This window comes from Onychostruthus taczanowskii, unplaced genomic scaffold (genome assembly GCF_017590055.1).
Source record: "Onychostruthus taczanowskii isolate IOZ18803 unplaced genomic scaffold, ASM1759005v1 scaffold18, whole genome shotgun sequence".
NCBI classification, from domain to species: domain Eukaryota; kingdom Metazoa; phylum Chordata; class Aves; order Passeriformes; family Passeridae; genus Onychostruthus; species Onychostruthus taczanowskii.
Window position 1 is genome coordinate 13450895 of NW_024499017.1, and position 17989 is coordinate 13468883.

General features: G+C 52.0%; 2 protein-coding genes across 7 annotated transcripts in view; one reads left to right on the plus strand and one right to left on the minus strand.

Annotated features, from left to right (window-relative positions):
- The window catches only part of NFAT5 (nuclear factor of activated T cells 5), a 36380-nt gene extending 22861 nt beyond the window's left edge, over positions 1 to 13519 (plus strand). For 2 of the 6 annotated variants that reach the window (XM_041400694.1, XM_041400700.1), the window contains 8 exons: positions 815 to 949; positions 1119 to 1171; positions 1831 to 1963; positions 2473 to 2550; positions 3398 to 3546; positions 4040 to 6470; positions 7134 to 7383; positions 8205 to 13519. In XM_041400694.1, the coding sequence (XP_041256628.1) occupies positions 815 to 949; positions 1119 to 1171; positions 1831 to 1963; positions 2473 to 2550; positions 3398 to 3546; positions 4040 to 6470; positions 7134 to 7372 (3218 nt within the window). In that variant the 3' untranslated portion in view covers positions 7373 to 7383; positions 8205 to 13519. The remainder of the gene's footprint in view (positions 1 to 814; positions 950 to 1118; positions 1172 to 1830; positions 1964 to 2472; positions 2551 to 3397; positions 3547 to 4039; positions 6471 to 7133; positions 7384 to 8204) is intronic. The other 4 variants (XM_041400695.1, XM_041400698.1, XM_041400697.1 and 1 more) reach the window with 4 other exon arrangements.
- Positions 13520 to 15467: 1948 nt separating this feature from the next.
- NOB1 (NIN1 (RPN12) binding protein 1 homolog) overlaps positions 15468 to 17989 on the minus strand; it is a 2761-nt gene continuing 239 nt past the window's right edge. Inside the window, exons 2-9 of the mRNA XM_041400704.1 lie at positions 17803 to 17935; positions 17558 to 17691; positions 17345 to 17416; positions 17135 to 17272; positions 16825 to 17037; positions 16572 to 16669; positions 16345 to 16489; positions 15468 to 15972 (exon numbers count right to left, since the gene is read on the minus strand). Of these exons, the coding sequence (XP_041256638.1) occupies positions 15703 to 15972; positions 16345 to 16489; positions 16572 to 16669; positions 16825 to 17037; positions 17135 to 17272; positions 17345 to 17416; positions 17558 to 17691; positions 17803 to 17935 (1203 nt within the window). The 3' untranslated portion in view covers positions 15468 to 15702. The remainder of the gene's footprint in view (positions 15973 to 16344; positions 16490 to 16571; positions 16670 to 16824; positions 17038 to 17134; positions 17273 to 17344; positions 17417 to 17557; positions 17692 to 17802; positions 17936 to 17989) is intronic.

The window sequence follows — 17989 nt, forward strand, 5'->3', positions numbered from 1 at the left end:
TGGTCCTGTTTGGTTTAAGGTTTAAGAAGAGCAGGAATGGTTTGCAGCAGTGTCAGTTCATGATAAGAATGATATAAATCATCATCTGGACCTCTGGCACAGGGGCATCCAGGGATGTGTTTCTGTAAAACCACATCCTCTTGGCTTGTTTATTGGATTCAAATTGCTGAAATTCCCAGCTCCAGAGATGGGAGTCTTGCAAGGATTTGGAGGGGACCTTGAAGGTCAGCCCATTCCACCCCGGCCAGGGGACACCAGGTTGCTCCAAGCCCTGGGTCAGTTCTTGCACCAGACAGAAAACTGTGTCATGTAAAAAAACTGCAAACCCCTCAGGTAATAGGGGAGTTACTCCTTCTGCTCTTTTGCAGAGCAGAGCAAAATAAGCTTCACAAAAAAATGAAGTTTTATGGCCCAGAGGCTGAATTTGCAGGTAGGCTTCAGGTGTGTCTAAGGGTTGATGGCTCTGGAAATCACTCTACACCAGGGAACTACAGAAACACATTTCCTTCTCTTCTGAGCACTTGTTGAGCTTTGGCTCCAACACTGGGAGTTTTGTCTTGAAGATTTAGTAAGTGCAGGAGAAAAAAACAAAGATTATTAGTGGATCTTTGAGCTAAGTGTGACTTCTGTGAGCTCATTACATTTGGTGAGGAAATAATAGAAGTGGTTATATTCTGAAGAGTTTGTCATGAAATACATGATAAAGAAAGCAGCTCAGGAGTTTCAGTTTTTCCTTCATAACCCTGTAAGTAAAAGTGGTTTGGTTTGGATGTTGATATTTTCTTGATTCCAGACTCTGTTTTTTCCCTTGCAGCTCAGCCAGCAGGAGTCCCAGAGATCCTAAAGAAAAGTCTCCACAGCTGTTCAGTGAAGGGTGAAGAGGAAGTTTTTCTGATTGGCAAGAACTTCCTAAAGGGAACAAAAGTGATTTTCCAAGAGAATGTTTCCGGTGAGTGTGAAAGCAGGGCTGGCTTGGGGTGCTGGGCAGAGCCTGGGGCTGGGGTTTCACTGCTGGGTAGAGCTCAGTCAGGAGAGCAAACTGAGCAGCAGGGTCAAAGGCACTGGAAAAAATTGCTCTACAGGATGTGCACTAACCTAGGCTTTTAATTTTCATTTAGATGAGAATTCTTGGAAGGCAGAAGCTGAAATTGACATGGAATTATTTCATCAGGTACTTCTCTATTACTTTTATTATTACTACTGTTATCACTACTGCTACTAGTACTACTATTGTTACTATTGCTATTATTATAATTACATTTTTAATTTAAAAAATACACTGACTCTGTTTCCAAAGAAAAACGAATCAAGCCTTTCCCTCTTTCTGTGCATTTCCAGAAATAATACTAATTTTTTTCACGTAAGGTCTGTTGTGAGTCTGGTGGAATATAATTTTGGGTTTACACCAGTAAAATTGTTCAGTCTAACTGAGAGCTTGGATCCCACAGTGGGTTTGCTGAGCAGGTCTTTGCCCTTACATACAGTGGAACTAAAAGGCCTAATTCAGTTTTCCCAGCAGTTTTCCATGGAAGGAGATTGTGTGTACAGCGTAGTCTTTGTAACTGGCTGCATTTTTGTTCCACTTTGAAATGTTTTACGGAATATATATTCTTTTTGACACAAATAAGTGTCTTTATGGACTCTTTGGATGCAGATGGTCTCAGGAAAGTGCCATCCTTGTCCCACCTCCTGGGCAGTACCCCACATGTGCACTGCCCCCAGTGCCCTGGCCTTTTATTTATGGTGTTTTATCAGCCTGTTTCTGTCTTTTGTTGCAAGTAAGTAGAATTAAGATCAGCAGTAAGAGAATGTGATCCTTTTGCCTTGCAGAATCACCTTATTGTGAAGGTGCCACCATATCACGACCAGCAGATCACCTCAGCTGTCTCAGTGGGAATTTACGTGGTGACCAACGCTGGCAGATCTCACGACGTGCAGCCCTTCACCTACACTCCAGAGCCAGGTGTGTGGGGGGCTCTGGGGGAGCAGGGCCCTTTTCACCTGCTCAGCACAGAACGCTGAGCAGCGTGGAGCTTCCCAAACCCCTCTAGCTGGCCAGTGTTGCTCTGTTAATAATAAAACCTAAAGGCTTTGCTTTTCTCATTTATGCACCAAATACCTCAAATTCCAGCTGTCTTGTGACAGCTCTTCTTATAGAGCAGCATCCATTTCTAGTTTAAGGATCAAAATGAAGCTGAGCAGGATAAAAAATCAACGTATCCCATACAATGCACCAAATAAACCAAGAAATCTCACCAGGCTTTGTCCTGAGGAAAGCTGCAATTTGCCCACTTCATGTATTTTAGTTTATTTATTTATCTGTATCACAATAGACAGTGCAAAGGTTTGTGTGGGTTTCAAAGAACCTGAATTTCTTTAAGCTATAGGGAATTGTTTTGGTTTGCTTTGTGCTTTTTTGGCTTGTTTGCTGATTTAATGTAAGGAAGTTCTCAATGTGTTTTGTCTCGGCAGCTGGGACTCTGAATGTTAATGTGAAGAAGGAAATCTCCAGCCCAGCCCAACATTGTTCTTTTGAAGAGGCTATAAAAGGTACTAAATTGATTCTTATCAGTGTTCTTAATAATTTAACTATGAATTCCTACCCAGACTTGGTGAAATGAATCAGATATCCTGTGATAAGTCTGTGCTTATAAAATCTGGCCCTATTCTTACAGGGAGGTTTGTTTTCTGACTCTGAAACTTTCATTTGATAACAATATTCCTATCAATATATTTTAGTACAAGCTAATATAGAACAAAAAAAAAGGCAAAAAATAATACTAATTTTTTTTTTTCATTTTTCGTGCATTAGGCTCTCCAGTCTAATCTTTATTTAGTCTGTTTGCAAGTGAAGAATTAAAAAAAAAGCCTAGGATTGCTGTTAATACAAAGAATTAGAAACTTTGTAATGTTAATTTAAGCAAATATATAAACTAATATGCCTGACATCCATCTCATTTAATGTGGAGCTTAACTGAGAGAAGATCCCAACTGCTCCAGGAGAGCAGCTGCTGCTCCTTGGAACACAACGTGCTGTTGCTGTTCCTTCATTGTCCTCAGTTAATTTATGCAATCAATCTGAATTTACCTTCTCCTGGGGGTTTCTGTGTCAGCTCCTCTTTGATGCTTCGTTCCTGTACCTGTTCTGCTCCAGGCTGACTCTGAACCAGCAGTCAGGGAATTTTGTTTGCTGTATGTACTTGGTCTGTTCTGTCCTTCCTCACTCTAGACACATGTGCAGAAATTTTACTGCCACGTTACTGTAGGGTTTAAATTTGCTTAGGGTGTGGAGATCTGTGGCTTTTACGTTAAAGAGTAATTCTGTAATTTACTTAAAGGGAGTTGTGGAGTGGTTTTACCATTGCCCCTCTTGTTCTCGTTTTGTTTGTGGCTGCAGCAGTGAAGGCCACGGGCTGTAACCTGGAGAAGGTGAACATTCTTCCTAGTGCCTTGATAACTCCACTCATGCCAAGCAGTATGATCAAGAACGAAGATGTGGCTCCAATGGAAGTAAGTGCACAGAAATGCTCTTCCCCTGTGCTCCAGGTGAGTCTGGTGGGGGCTGAGCACAGCAGCTTTCACATTCTGAGCTGCATCTGCTCCTTGGTCCATGCTTCAGCAGTGGAGAAGAGTAATAGACAGGGAAAGTGCCATGTCCAGCATCAGTCTGGGCAAAACACAATCACAGAGCATGAGTAAACACACAGTTTCCTTCAGTAACTCACCTGGTTGCTGCACCTAGACACATTGATGGGTTAGTGACCCTGTGATGGGGATTTTTATCCTGTGACACAGAGCTTTTTATTACTGTAATATTCTTTTGATCACTTCTTAGCAGTGCTTTCATTAAATTGTGCTGTGATTCCATCCTTGAAGTAGCATTCCACTGCTGATCATTTGTTTGCTGGTTTGGGTGTGCCTGGGTTTCACATCTCACATCTCCCTCTGGTCTTCCCTGGACATTGGGGATTTTGGGAAATTGTATTTGCATAACTATCCCAGTAGTTTATAAATTACCGAATGTCTTGCTCTTTTTCAGGCTTCAAATGTGGTTGGACCAACTCAGCAAACATTGGAAAACAGCATGTCTGGCATATCAACTTCTGCTTCCCATTTACCTTCTGAAAGTGAAAACCAGCAGCAAATCCAGCCCAAGGTGTACAACCCAGAGCCCCTGAGCACGATCCAAACGCAGGACATTTCCCAGCCCGGCAGCTTCTCCGCAGTGTCCACCCCGGGCCAGCTGCAGAACAGCGATGCCCTGCTGCAGCAGGCTGCGCAGTTCCAGACGAGGGACTCCCAGCCCAGGGAGGTGCTGCAGTCGGACGGCACGGTGGTGACTCTGTCACAGCTGGCTGATGCCTCGCAGCAGCAGCAGCCGACGCTCTCGGAGCCGGCCCAGGCCCTGCAGCAGCAGATTTCCTCCAGCATCTTCTCGTCGGCCAGCGGCGTGAGTCAGCTCCAGAACACCATCCAGCAGCTCCAGGCTGGGAACTTCCCCACCAACACCGCCACGGGCAGCAGCAGGAATGTTGACTTGGTGCAGCAGGTTCTGGAAGCTCAGCAGCAGTTATCGTCCGTTTTGTTTTCGGGCTCGGACAGCAGCGAGGATGTCCAAGATCAGCTGAACGCAGATATCTTTCAGCAGGTCAGCCAGATACAGAGCAGCGTGAATCCCGGGATGTTTTCCTCCTCAGACGCAGCTGTCCATTCCAGACCGGAGAACCTTCTGCCTGGACGAGCCGAGAGCGTTCGCTCCCAGCCCGAAGGTGCCCTGTCCAACCAGCAGCAGCAGCAGCAGCAGCAGCAGGCCATGGAGACGTCGGCGGCCATGGTGATGGGCATGCAGCAGAACATGTGCCAGGCGGCCACGCAGATGCAGTCGGATCTGTTCTCCTCCAGCACGGCGGGGAACGGAGCCCTGCAGCAGTCCCCGGTGTACCAGCAGGCGTCTCACATGATGGGTGGCTTGTCCTCCAGTGAGGACATGCAGATGCAGTGCGAGCTGTTCTCCTCGTCCCCGGCGGTGTCCGGCGGCGAGGCGGCCGCCCCCGCGCAGCAGCCGGTCTCCAGCAACGGCGCTGCCATGTTCCAGCCCTCGAGCTCTGCAGAGGGAGAAGAGGCCTCGGGCCAGAGCAAGCAGATGCAGAGCTCTGTGTTTCAGACCATGGTTCAGATGCAGCACAGTGGGGAAAGTCAGTCCCAGGTTAATCTCTTCTCATCTACCAAGACCATGATGAGCGTCCAGGCCAGTGGGACTCAGCAGCAGGGCGGGGGTCTGTTCCAGCAGGGTGGAGAGATGATGTCCATTCAGTCGGGAAGCTTCATCCAGCAGTCTCCACACTCACAAGCTCAGCTTTTCCACTCTCAGAACCCTATTGGTGACACTCAGAATATATCCCAGGAAACGCAAGGATCCCTTTTTCATAGCTCAAATTCCATTGTCCACAACCAGACCAACACTAATTCCTCTGACCAACTGCAGCCCCCCATGTTCCACTCACAGAATGCCATGGGTGTCTTGCAGAGCTCCTCGGTGCCTCAAGACCAGCAGTCTGCCAACATGTTCCTTTCCCAGAGTTCCATGAGCAACCCTGCCACTCAGGAAGAGCAGATGTCATTCTTTACAAGCCCAAATCCCATTTCTCCTCTTCAGACAGCAACAAACACTGAACAGCAGACTTCTTTCCAGCAGCAGACGCAGATCTCTCATATCCAGAGTTCCATGCTTCCCCAGGAGCAGCCCCAGACTCAGCCAGCTCAGCAGGGTTTGTTTCAGTCCCAAGTGTCGTTGGGCTCCATGCAGTCCAGCTCCATCCCTCAGAACCAACAGGGAGCCATCTTCCAGCCTCAGCATTCGATTGTTGCTATCCAGAGCAGCCCTCCATCTCAGGAGCAGCAACAGCAGCAGCAGCAGAACATGATGTTCAGCAATCAAAATGCAATGAGTACAATGGCCCCCCAAAAGCAGAACATGATTTTCAATCCAAACCAAAACCCGGTTACCAATCAGGAGCAGCAAGGCCAGTCCATTTTTCATCCACAGTCCAACATGGCCTCGATGAATCAGGAACAGCAGCCCATGCAATTCCAGAGTCAGACCACAGTGTCTTCTCTCCAGAATCCTGGCTCCAGCCAGGCTGAAGCACAGCAGCCAACCATCTTCCATAACTCGCCCCAGATTCAACTGGTCCAAGGGTCCCCAAGTTCTCAAGAGCAACAAGTCACCCTCTTCATCTCCTCAGCTTCCATGTCTGCCCTGCAGAACAGCATGAGCCAGCCGGAGCTGCAGCAGTCCCCCATGTACTCCTCCCAAAACAGCATGGCAGGAATGCCAGGAACTGCTTCTCCTCCCCAGCAGCAGGCTCCTCTGTTCCACAGCACGGCGGGAGGTGCCATCAACCAGCTGCAGAATTCCCCTGCCTCGTCCCAGCAGACCTCGGGAATATTCCTGTTCGGCATCCAGAACAGTAAGTGACCAGTGCCCAGTGCTGGGCTTACCATGTGGGGAGCTGCCATAGAAACAGGGAGTGGTTTGGGTGGGAAGGGACCTTAAAGCCAATCCATCCCACCCCTGCCATGGCAGACACCTCCCACTGTCCCAGGCTGCTCCCAGCCCTGTCCAGCCTGGCCTGGGGCACTGCCAGGGATCCAGGGGCAGCCACAGCTGCTCTGGGCACCCTGTGCCAGGGTCTGCCCCCCCTGCCAGGGAAGAGTCTCTCACTGATATCCAATCGAGGAATGATTGTGCTCTCCTAGGAGAGCATTTCTCTTGCTGTTTTTTGTTTCCTCAATATATGTGTTGCCTCTCTCCACATTGCTGAAGGAGAGCAAGGATTTTAGAAGCTGTAGAGTCCAGAAAAGTGTCTGTTAAAGTGTACTTAGCTGTACAAACCTACACTTTTCCTTGTCTGCACTCTGGACCCAGCCTCCCTGACTGGTTCTGTGGGTCACAGTGCCTTTCTGTGTGTGCAGAGGTCTGTGTGTGTGTGAGCCCCAGCAGTGGGAGCTGCAGGTGTTGCTTACATCAGGCTGCAGCGGCTCTCGCGGGGTGGGCGCTCAGCTGCTGGTGTGCTTTGCCGTGGGAGCTCCTGGCCTGTGCCAAGACACTGAAATGTCCCTCTGTCCCCCAGACTGCGGGCAGCTGCTGCCCCCCGGGCCCGCGGCGCTGCCGGAGGAGCTGATGGCCATGGGGCAGCCCGGGCAGCCCCAGGCCGAGGCCCAGCCCGCCGTGCCGGCGCTCCTGTCCCAGCAGCTCCCCGAGACCCCGCCGCTGCCCTCGGCCATGGCCGCCAACCAGAACATGGAGAAGATTGATGACCTGCTCGTGTCCCTGCAGAACCAGGGGAACAACATGGCTGGCTCGTTTTAATTAGGCAAGTGGTGAGTTTGGCTCTCTGGGTTCCTCGCTGCCACGCGGGAGTTTGTTCAGTGCATTCACACCTTGCAGTGTGTGAGTGGGCTTTAAGAGGTCAGCTAAAACACCAGTGAGGCAGGATGAAGTCTATAATACCAGAATTAAAACCAGTCAGAGATTAGAACTTTTATGAAACGGTTGAGACTGTGTCTTGTTCATTTTTCCTGCATTTTGTCATCTGCCTTGAGAGCCTGGTAGTTTGTTAGGGAGGAGAGTGGATCACTGGCAGCTTGGCAGATCAAAACCTTATGAAACATGACTGTGGTTAAAAAACTTGACACTTACTGAGTAAATAACACCTCAAGTTTGAACTGTTCTGAACTCTTCCCCCGGGTTACAATAACGTAATGTGAAAACAAGTTTTGGTGGAATGTGGCAGCTCCTGAGTGTGCCACATGCTGAGGCTGTGTTAGAAACAGCCGACGGCATCAGCTGTTGCTAGGAGACATTCTGCATTTAGAAGGTGCCTTTTTCAGAGGGGGGAAGAGCTTTGACTACAAATGAGCACCAAGAGCCAAGAGGACTCTGGAGTCCAGTGTAGGTTGTGGTAACTTGGGGTGGTCTTGTCCCAAATCCCCCCTGAGTTTTCACTGAAGTGATGCACGTCGTTCCCTAATCTAAAGGGGTTTGTATATGGAGTCTGGAGTCTCTCCAGAGCTTCTCTTGCTCCTCAGCCCCAGTTCAGTGCCTGCTCATGAGGAGCACCCTGAAGATGAAGGCACTGCACAGAAGGAGGAGGGGACTGTGGTTAGTTATGCCTGACTTTTCTGCTTGTTTTCTCACGCAGAAATTCCGTGGAGAAAAAAAAGCGACGATTTCCCAGATCCTCTCAGACCTTCCACCTCTGGATTAGGCTGCGTGGAACCAATTGCTTCTGTGGAAAAGTGGCCTCTTTAAGAGCACACGTGTGGCCAGTGGCAGACCTGAGGCCATGACCATGGAGTTGGGGCTCCACAGTGCCAATAATGCTGAGGAGTTATGCTTTGTGTTACTGGGGCGTGGGGTTGGGCTGTTACCAGGTTCATAAACCTCATTACAGTGAGGGCTCTTGGAATTTAAAGCATATCTGGTCAGTTATTATTGTTGTTGGAAGGTAATCCATGTTACCACGTTTACTTTTTCCCTGCTATTCCTTCTTCCCATCCCTTTTTTCCCTCGGGAAGCTCGTGCAGCAGGAACAGCAGCTGCCTCTGCCCCGAGCCGTGACTCAGCTGTCAGTAAGTGAAGGGATCTCTCCATTGGCACGGAGTGGGAGAGCCAGACCCACCCTTTATGAATTGAAAGTATTGATAACTGTAATAACCAAGCAGAGAATTGCTGCTGTAAATAACCATTTCCCATCTGAGAATGGGATTAACGGTTTTCCACATCTGTGGAAGCTGGAGTTACGTGGAGCTGTACATAGAGCAAGGGTTTGGTGGCTCTACAAAATGAAGAAATGAAGGGGAACTTCCAGTTGATCTTAAAATCTTCTCTAAAACACTTTCAGCTTGAAAAGAGCATTCTGTGTGGCTGAGGAAGGGACTCCTCTGTGTCTCTTGTTCTGACTGATGGGTTGGAGCTCTGTGAAGCCTCATGAGCTGTTCCCAAACCAGCCTTCTCCCTTTTATTATTTCCATGGTTTTCCTTCTCTCCCTCAGTTTTGTATTTTGTTTTTTAGAAAAAAAAAAAAGACATAAATATCCTACTGGCTTTAAAGCTAAAGAAAGAGCTTTTAGGAATCCTTGGCAGTGAATTGCTTAGTCAGTAGAAGCTTTGACAAATAATCAAGGAGTAAGGAGAGAGGAAGCAATTTCTCCACCACCTTCTAATTGCAGGAATCCCCCTTAACCCGCCACTTCCAGCTGTGACTGATGGAAATCTTCAGCTTGGCTTTACTCCAAGTAGGGGGCAAATTGCATAATTTTTAAGCCTTCTTAAAAGGTCACTTCATCCCGAGCTGTTGCATCTTTGTAGCACGTGGAGCTCATCGCAGTTCTGAAGTGATTTTTCCTTTTTCTACCACCGAGCCCCAAGTCTGGTTTCTAGATTGTCACGTTTAATTAAGGAATAAATCACTGACTGATGTTACCGAATGTAAAAACAACCCACTCCAGACCACGCAGGTGTATCGTGAGGCTTGTGGATTTTTTGGGTGCTTCAACTCTCCAGACAGTGTGTGATCTCTCACTACAGCCTCGTCCAGATCCGTGTTCCTCCCGCTGCCGCCGGAGCCCAGCCGCTCCCGCGGCGCCCGTTCCGCCTCGGCAGAGTCTAGCTGGTATCACGTCATTCTTCATTTTTGTTATTTGAAATAACAAAAGAACAGTCTGTAAATGGGTTTTTTTTTAAGTTCCTCGAGTCTGTTTACTGTGTGTTTTCCCCTTAACTCGTGTGCGTAGTTGAGCCGTGTAGAGTTTTTGTTGGTTTTCCTGGATTCCCCCGTTTGTTGGTCTGTCACGACGTTCACTTTCTCTTTCTGTCTCTCTCTTTCTCTCTCTCATTGAGAGGCATTGAATTACGTTTTCAGTAGTAAGGCTTCTTGCCGATATGAAGGGAACTTTTCAGAAAGAGACCTGCTCTGGGTCATTTAATTTTGAATACAGTTTTCAATCGTTCAAGTTTTGGATGGTTTATATCTAATGTGTGTTTCATTTTTTTGGAAAGCTATATTTTGTATTTAGGAAATGGTATAACTATTTTGCTATTTGTACTGAGTGAGTACATTGGCATAAATATAAAAATTTATATATATACATATATATAAAATATTCTTTTTGCCACACATTTTTGTGGTAAATTTGTGAGTTTGTCTGATGTTCTACCACAACGTGGCGTCTGATAACAGTGGGGTGGGGTGGGGTTTGTTATGTCTTTATTGAGTATTTAAGTACTTTTTGCAACATAAATAACGTGTTCATCTCTCGCCATTCCATCAGGCAGTGTTGGTCCAGCTGGCCACGAGAAGCTTTGCTCTGTGTTTGGTGTGTCCCTCATCACAGCCTAGCCAGGAAACCCAGAGGCATTTAGGATTATATAAAATATGAAATATTGGGGTTTCCATCAGAATGAGCCATTCAGCTTTTCTCCACTCTCATTGCCTATTTAATATTTTATTATTAGCGCCTCTGTGTTTTAACTTCTAATTTATGATTATGCTCAAACGTTGGAAATTTTAATCAGGACAAGAAAGAATTCCCCGCTGCATCGTGTCCAGAGCTGCTTTAACCCCGACCCAGACTTCTTCTTTCTGTATTTTATTTTTTTTTCCCCTGCTAAGACAAAACGTTACCAACATCTTGTAACGGTTCACAACACGAAAGCGGCGGCCCCAGCAGCGCCCAGGTGCTGCGTGGGGCTGCTCAGGCTGAGAGCAACGGGCCCAGCAACGTCCAGGGGGCCGTGGAAGTCCATAGGCACTCACTGGGAAAGGAACTGGTGGTGTTTGCAGGACCTGTGTCCCAGGCTGAGCTCTCGGGGGTCGCCTGGGGCCGTGGGACGCGGAAGGAGTGACGGGAACGATGGATTCGCTCACGTGCTGCTTCAGTGTTTGCTCCTTGTTCCCAAGGGCTCTATCCATTTGTTGGTCGTGCCAAGTCACCAGGGACCAATTCTCCATGGAACAGGATGAGTGCCCAGAGGAGAACCTCATCCCAAGCCTGCCACAGCTCCAGGGAAGGGTATGTTTGAATCGTGGGCGTTTGAGGTCGCTCGTGAAGAGAAGAGAGAAAAAAAACATACACAAAAAACCAACCAAGGGCTGTGCTATCCCAGTTTTCCTTCTGGAAACACCTTCCTTTCCTCGTGTTAAATTTACCTGTTCATTTTAGGTCAATGTTTAAATGTACAACACTTTGAACATGTGATTTGGTTACAAAAAGTATTTGTGTGACTGAAGAGGTCGCTCAGCGGTTGGCGCGTGCTCGGCAGCGGCTCTGAGGGTGGAGGGCTTGGATCAGCCCCAGAAGAGCTCAGGGACAGGCTGCGGGCTGTCACGGCAGGGAGCACAGCCTGGTGTCTCACCAGGGCCCTGAACATTCACTTCTGGCATTTTTAGCAGTTGAGGTTGGGCAGCAGAGCTTCTCTCTGAGCCCTGTGTTCCAGGAGCACTGCCGTCGTGTCTGGGCCCTTTGGGTGACAGGGAGGATCCTGAGGTGCCAGTCTGTGCCAGTCCCGCATCCCTGGGGGTCCCAGAGCACCCCTGTGTGGGCACAGGTGAGAGTTGAGGGAGATGGAGCTGCCAACCCCCCCATGCCCCTCAGCTTTTACCCTGAGTGTGCCCAGAGCCCCCCCAGACACCACGGAGCCAACACTGGGTGCACAGCTTGAGCTGAACATCTCCTCTGGCACGGAGTTACTGGTGCTTTGCGCTTAATTAACAGTTGCTGTGGTATTAATTGCCTCCTCACTGCCTGGTCTTGCAGCAAGCCAAACACTTCGCTCTTATTTTATCACAAATCTAGTTCAAAAAGTAATTCCAGGCTGGCTGTTCTGAAGTGGGTGTCCACTCTCTGATTAGTGATGATGATTTCTTCTAATCACTGACAGATTAAACCAGAGATAAAACAAGGCATGAACAGTTCAACATAACCTCTGCAGGTTTTTACTGGAAGTGCCAAGTCTGGGCAGCTGAGTCAGTGGGCATTCCCCTCACTTGCATAAGCTGAACTTTATAATTTTTTAAGTTTCCATTGATATTTTGATTTAGAATCTAATTTCTAAAAGGAAAATACCTCTGAATGGATTTTTATTCCTGTTTTGTTGTGCCTCTGCTTGGCAAACTGTTGGGTTCCTTTTCCAGGGCCTTTTTGGGAGAGCAGAGGGAGCACAGACGTGGATCTGAGTGAGGGGAGCAGGAGAGAGGACAGGGAGTTGCTTGGCATGCTCTGAGCTGTAGGTGGAAGGTGAGCACAGGAAATTCTGGTCACTGGTGACTGACTGCTCATGAGTGCAAATGGAATTTCAGGGAGTTGGGGGTTTTGTGTTCAGGGGGCTCGGGGCAGTTCTGTAGAAGCTAAAAGGAAACAGCAGTGGGATGCTGTGTTTGTTCAGGGGCTTTGTTCCAGTTTGGGCTGGTGTAGTCTTTGTGGCAGCCTGTGAGCACTCTGTTCCTGCTCAGACCAGCTGTGCCAGCTGTGGTGCCCTGGGCAGGGCGTCTGTGCCACTGAGGGTCGGCGTTGGAAATGGGCTAAACCTGCTAGAAACAAGGGAAAGTGCAGCAGGGGGTGAAGTCCTGCCAAAGGGAACTTGTGAAATTCTCTAGGGGAGTGGGGGACTCGGGGAGGTTCCACAGGAGGAGAGGCTTTTCCTCTCCCAGTCTGTATAGGGATGTAAATATGCACTGCCTGTATATTCTAGGATTATATATATGTATATAGAGGAGTCAGATTATTATATATAAATATTAGTAGACACAGCATTAGAACACTGTTATATTTACATTTTTATAAACATGAAATAATACTCCTTTTCCTCAGTAGGAGGTTTTTGTAGTAACTCATGAGTAGCTGTCTCACACCTCTCAGTCCTGGACGTGTGGTCCTGTTGGTGACGTGGATCCAGAACTTGCTCTGCTTGGGAACCTCGCTGGGATCTGTGGCTTGCCAGCAGCTGTGGCCACTCCTGTGTTTTTGTATCTTTTAGTTCATACTGGCAGGTGTGGTTTAGGATAGAACTGACTGAGGAAGGGCTTCCTGCAGCCCTGAGCATCCCTGGGCTTCCCCTGAGCCGTTTCCATGCCCAGTGGGGCAGCAGCTGGTGCAGACAGGGATTGGTGCTGGCTGTGCTGTGCAGGGCTGGTGACACCAGCCCAGGTGTGTGGGATGTCACTGTGTAGCAAAAGGTCCCTGCTCGTGCTGGGTCAGGGAGGGGAAGCTCCTCTGCCCTTTCTCTTTATTCCCACGAGGGCAGGAATCTGTAAACTTGATTATTTTAATTGATTCATTAGTGCAACAATCAAAATCTAGAGAACTCCTTGAAAGCCAGTGAAGCTCCCCTTGAATTCTGTCTGTGAGGAGCCTGCCACGACTCGTGCTGATTTCTTTCTTGCAGGTTGTGTGAGGAATTAAACCCTAAGAATCACAGAATCATGGAATATCCTGAGCTGGAAGGGACCCACAGGGATCATCCAGTCCAACCCCAGCCCTGCACAGACACCCCAACACTCCCACCCTGGGCATCCCTAAGAGCACTGTCCAACCTCTCCCGGAGCTCTGGCAGCCTCAGGGCTGTGCCCATTCCCTGGGGAGCCTGGGCAGTGCCAGCACCCTCTGGGGGAGGAACCTTTCCTGAGATCCACCCTGAACCTCCCCTGACAGAGCTCCAGCCATTAAATCAGGTCGTGCATTCAGTAATGTGTGTTGTGTCCAACATGACTTTCAATTCCAAATCTGTGCTCCACTGGAATTTGTCCTGGGTGGATCAGTGTTACCCTGGTACAGGTCTTCTTAAATCCCTCCTCCCCACTGAGAGCCAGTGTCCTCCTTTGTTCTCTTGGAGTTTGCAGAGCTGAACTCTGCTTTTTCCACAGATGTGTCATTTTTACTGTTACACTTCATTGAATTGCCCGGTGACATTCACTGTGTAGGGACAGGGCAAGGAAGCCAGGACTCCCTGCTCACTGACCCCTCTGTTGAGGTTCCAAGGCTCCCACACCCAGCAGCCCTCTGTGACACATTCCAGCTCCAGGCCTGGGATTAGGGAGGGGTTTCTTCACCTGGCAGGTAAATGGCCTTGGCTTTGTTTTGGCCCTGGAGCTGCCCCGTGGAACGGGACCTGACCTGGGCAGGACCATGCCTGCCCCTTGGGATAAGGTGTCCAGGGGCTCTTCCTGTTTGGAACTGGCTCTTTGGGTCTTGCAGAACTGGGATCCCATTCCTGTGTCCTTAGCCTGCAGCATTCCCGAGGCTTTTCTATTCTGGGTAAAAGGAGGCAATTTGAATTATTTCCATCTGAGCTGATGCTAAGCTCCAACCCCTCCAGAGCAGAGCTCCAGCCTCTGTCTCTGTCCCTGCACCTGAGGTGGGCTCTCCCCTGCCTGCCAGATGTTCTGGGTGCACCCTCGACCGCTGAGCTGCCTCTTCTGTGTCCTGCAATGTGAAAGTAGCACCAGATACTCCTTCGTGCAGTTCTGTGTATATGGCTTTCGTAGGTGGGTTTTCCAGGCACTGATTCCCGGTGTTTTCAGTTTGTCTATGAGGGGATATTTTATTTGCATCTATGTTTTTAGCTCTCCTGTGATAACTTGTTGAATATTAAAAAAAAAAAAAAATATTTTGCTTCTATTGGGACATTTGTATACTCGCAACTATATTTCTGTAAACAGCTGCAGTCGAGAATAAACGATGAAAGTTTTCATTTTACACTCTAAAGTCTTGTGATGGTTTTACCAAGGGCATCTCCAGAGCCGTGCCCAGGGCGCTGCAGCTGCTGCAGGAAAAGGTCCTTGGAACCACACTGACTTGGTGCTGTGGCACCCCGGTAACCCCTGGGGGCTGCCCAACCCAGCCCCCAAATTGTGACCACGGGAACGGCTTCCATAGCCCAGGATCCCGGCTCTGAGGGACTGGGGGAGAGACAGAGTCTGCCCCAGGGAGGTGAGGCCAGGAGTCCAAGGCCAAGATGCTGGAATTACCACATCCTCAGCAGGATGTGTGCTGCCTTTCCCACTGCCCTGTTCCCCTTTCCTGCTCCCACTCTGCAACCTGTGACCTCCCCAGGACCAGGGGCCACAGCTGCTATCAGGTATTTCCTTATTTTGAACAATTTCAGCAGGGTTAAGGAGAAACTGCAGCAAGAGCTGGGCCCAGCAGTCAACTGTGAAAGATTTCAGCAGATTTATCCACAAAGCTTTACCCTGGAGTCTCCCCCTTCAGTCCTGGGTGTCGCCCAGCACCAGGGTGGGACACAACCCCCTGCCCTGGGCTTTTGTCCTTCTGGAGCTCATTATCCCACGGGGCAAATGATCCAAGAAATCCTCCCTCCCCCTGTGCCAGCCTCCTCGTTCCTCGAGGCTCAGAGAAAGGCTCTCCCTGGCACAGGCAGGTGCAGAAATGGGACTGAGTCACAGGGCTCGGGATTTGGAGTTTATTGGGTGACAGCCCCTGCCCAGGGGTGCCCAGGGACGGGCAGGGAAGCCACCCCACCCTCCCCAAACCCCGTCACCATCGCCCCGGTCCCGGCGGCTCTCTGGCACCAGCGGGGACAGCGCGGCCTGAGCCGTGCCCAGGTGCTGGGAGAGGCCTCGCCCCGGCAGAGCCACCACCACACGCGGGCAGGTGGGTCCTGCAGGGGGGCCCGTCCTGCCCTCACCTCCTCCTCACGAACTTCTTGGTGACGGCGTTGGGGTTGAGGCGGCGGCGGCCGGCGCCCAGGGCGGCGTCGCGCAGGTGCAGGTGCGCGGCCCGGCTGTGCACGTCGTTCTCGGCGAAGGGAGAGGCCCCGGCCAGGTAGTCGGGGTCGAACACGTTGGTTTTCTGCCTGGCCTTGCGGGACAGGCGCTGCTGAGGGAAGCGCTGGTCCTCCACCAGGTGCGGGTTGTTGGCGTGCTTCCCGCCCTGCGGCGCCGGCAGCGGGTACTGCGGGAGAGAAGGGATCAGCCCCGGGGAGCGCAGCCCCCTGCAGAGCCCAGCAGGGGAGCCTGAAAGCCCTGGGGGTCAAGCGTAACAGCTGGAGGATGTTCTCAGTTTGCTTTGATTGCCTGCAACCTGCCAGCCACAAGCTGGGTCCCAGTGGAAGAATTTCTTCACAGAAAGGGATTGTTAAATGTGGGAAGGGGCTCCACTCCCGGGTGGAGTTCCCATCCTGGGAGGTGTGCAAGGAACTTGCTGGATGTGGCACTCAGTGCTCTGGGCTGGCTGGCAAGATAGGGATCGGTCACAGGCTGGACTCCATGACCTTGATGGTCTTTTCCAGCCTCAGTGAGTCTGGGAGTCTGTCCAGGTACTCACCCTGAGCCCCCGGGGGTTCAGCACCTTGGGGTTGCGGGAGAAATGCATGTGGAGACTCCCGTCGTCGCTGACACTCACTGCCACCTTCTTGAGGGTCTTGTTCCCACAGTGGGGGCAGAACACCTTGGTCATGTCCGAGGTGGTCCTGCGAGGGTGGGACAGGGGGTTCAGAGCTCCCGGGGCCGTGGAACACGGGCTCAGCCCGGGCTCAGCCCCAGCCCCAGCACCTGAAGCAGCCGTGGCAGCGCAGGATGTAGCTGCGGGCCCGGCGGATCAGCATCCCGTTCACAGCCAGCACGTGGAGACCCATCTGCAGCAGCACGTTCTGCAAGAGCAGGGACACACCCCGGCAGCTGGGACCTGCCAGCTGGGCCAGGCAGAGCCCTGCAGGCTTTGAGGGGTCTCTGGGACCCAGACCCTGCTGCTCTGACACACGGAGCTGCCCCAGAGCCTGAGCCCCGGCTGCAGCCCAGCACCCACCTGCATGGCAAAGTCCGTGGTGACACAGCCGACCTGGACACCCACGGGAGCAGTGTCGCAGTGCCCCGTGTCCTGCTGGGCCTGCTTCAGGTTGCTGGGAGTTATCCAGCCTTCGTCATCGCTCTCCTCATCCTCCTCCTCCTCTTCGCCGGCGCTGGCCCCGTCTGCAGAGCTCCTGTGCTCCTCGGGGGGCTCGGGGCTGCCGGCGATGGCCTGGCCCAGGGGGGCAGGAGACGGTCGGGGTGGGACACAGGGGTGGGGAGTGGCCAGCCAGAAACGGCAACAGGGAGAAGCTCCCGAAGGTTCTCACCAGCAGCTCCCGCAGCTCCTCCTCGATGCTGGGCAGGGGCGGCCGCCAGTACAGGAAGGATCCGAACTCGTCGCTCTCGGCCGGGGCCGGGCCGCTGCCGGGGCCGGGCTGGGGCGGGCCCTTCCCCGCGGGCTTGTGCTGCGGGCACAGCGCGGGCAGCGCTCAGCCGGGGCCGGCGGCCGCAGCCCCTCGCGCCCGGCCGAGCCTTACCTTGGCGGGCAGGTGGAAACCGGCGAGGTGCAGGGGGGCCTCGGGGTGCCGCGGGGTGGAGCTCAGCCGCACCTGGGGGGCAGCAGGGGCCGTCGGCGGGGCCGCTGGAACCGGGGCCCGTGTCCGTGCCGCTGGAACCGGGGCCCGGGCTGCTGGAACCGGGCCCCGTGTCCGGGCCGCTGGAACCGGGCCCCGTGCCCGCGCCCATCCTACCTTGTCCTGCGGCTCCCAGCGCACGCAGCCGGGGCCGTCGATGTCGGCCTGGAGCTGGCACGTGAGGGCGAGCACCTGCAGGTCGGCGGCCGAGAGGCTCGGGTAGTCCCCGGTCTTCTTGGCGAACTCGGTCACTGCGGGCGGGGAGCAGCGGCGCCGTCGGGCCGGGCCGGGCCGGGCCGGGCGGGCGGCGGGGCCGGTCCGGCGGGGGAAAGGAGCCGCTGGCGGGGCTGCCCGGCACTCACCGAGGCGCAGCAGCTCCGGGCGCGGGCGGCGGAGCCGCAGCTCGCAGGGCAGCGCGGCGAGGCGGCGGCGCGCGGGCCGGTCGCGGATCTCGGCCAGCACCTCGGGCACGGTGTACAGCGCGTCTGCGATGTCCTGCGGGCAGCGCCGTCACACCGGCCCGTCACCCCTTGACCCCCCACCCCCCCC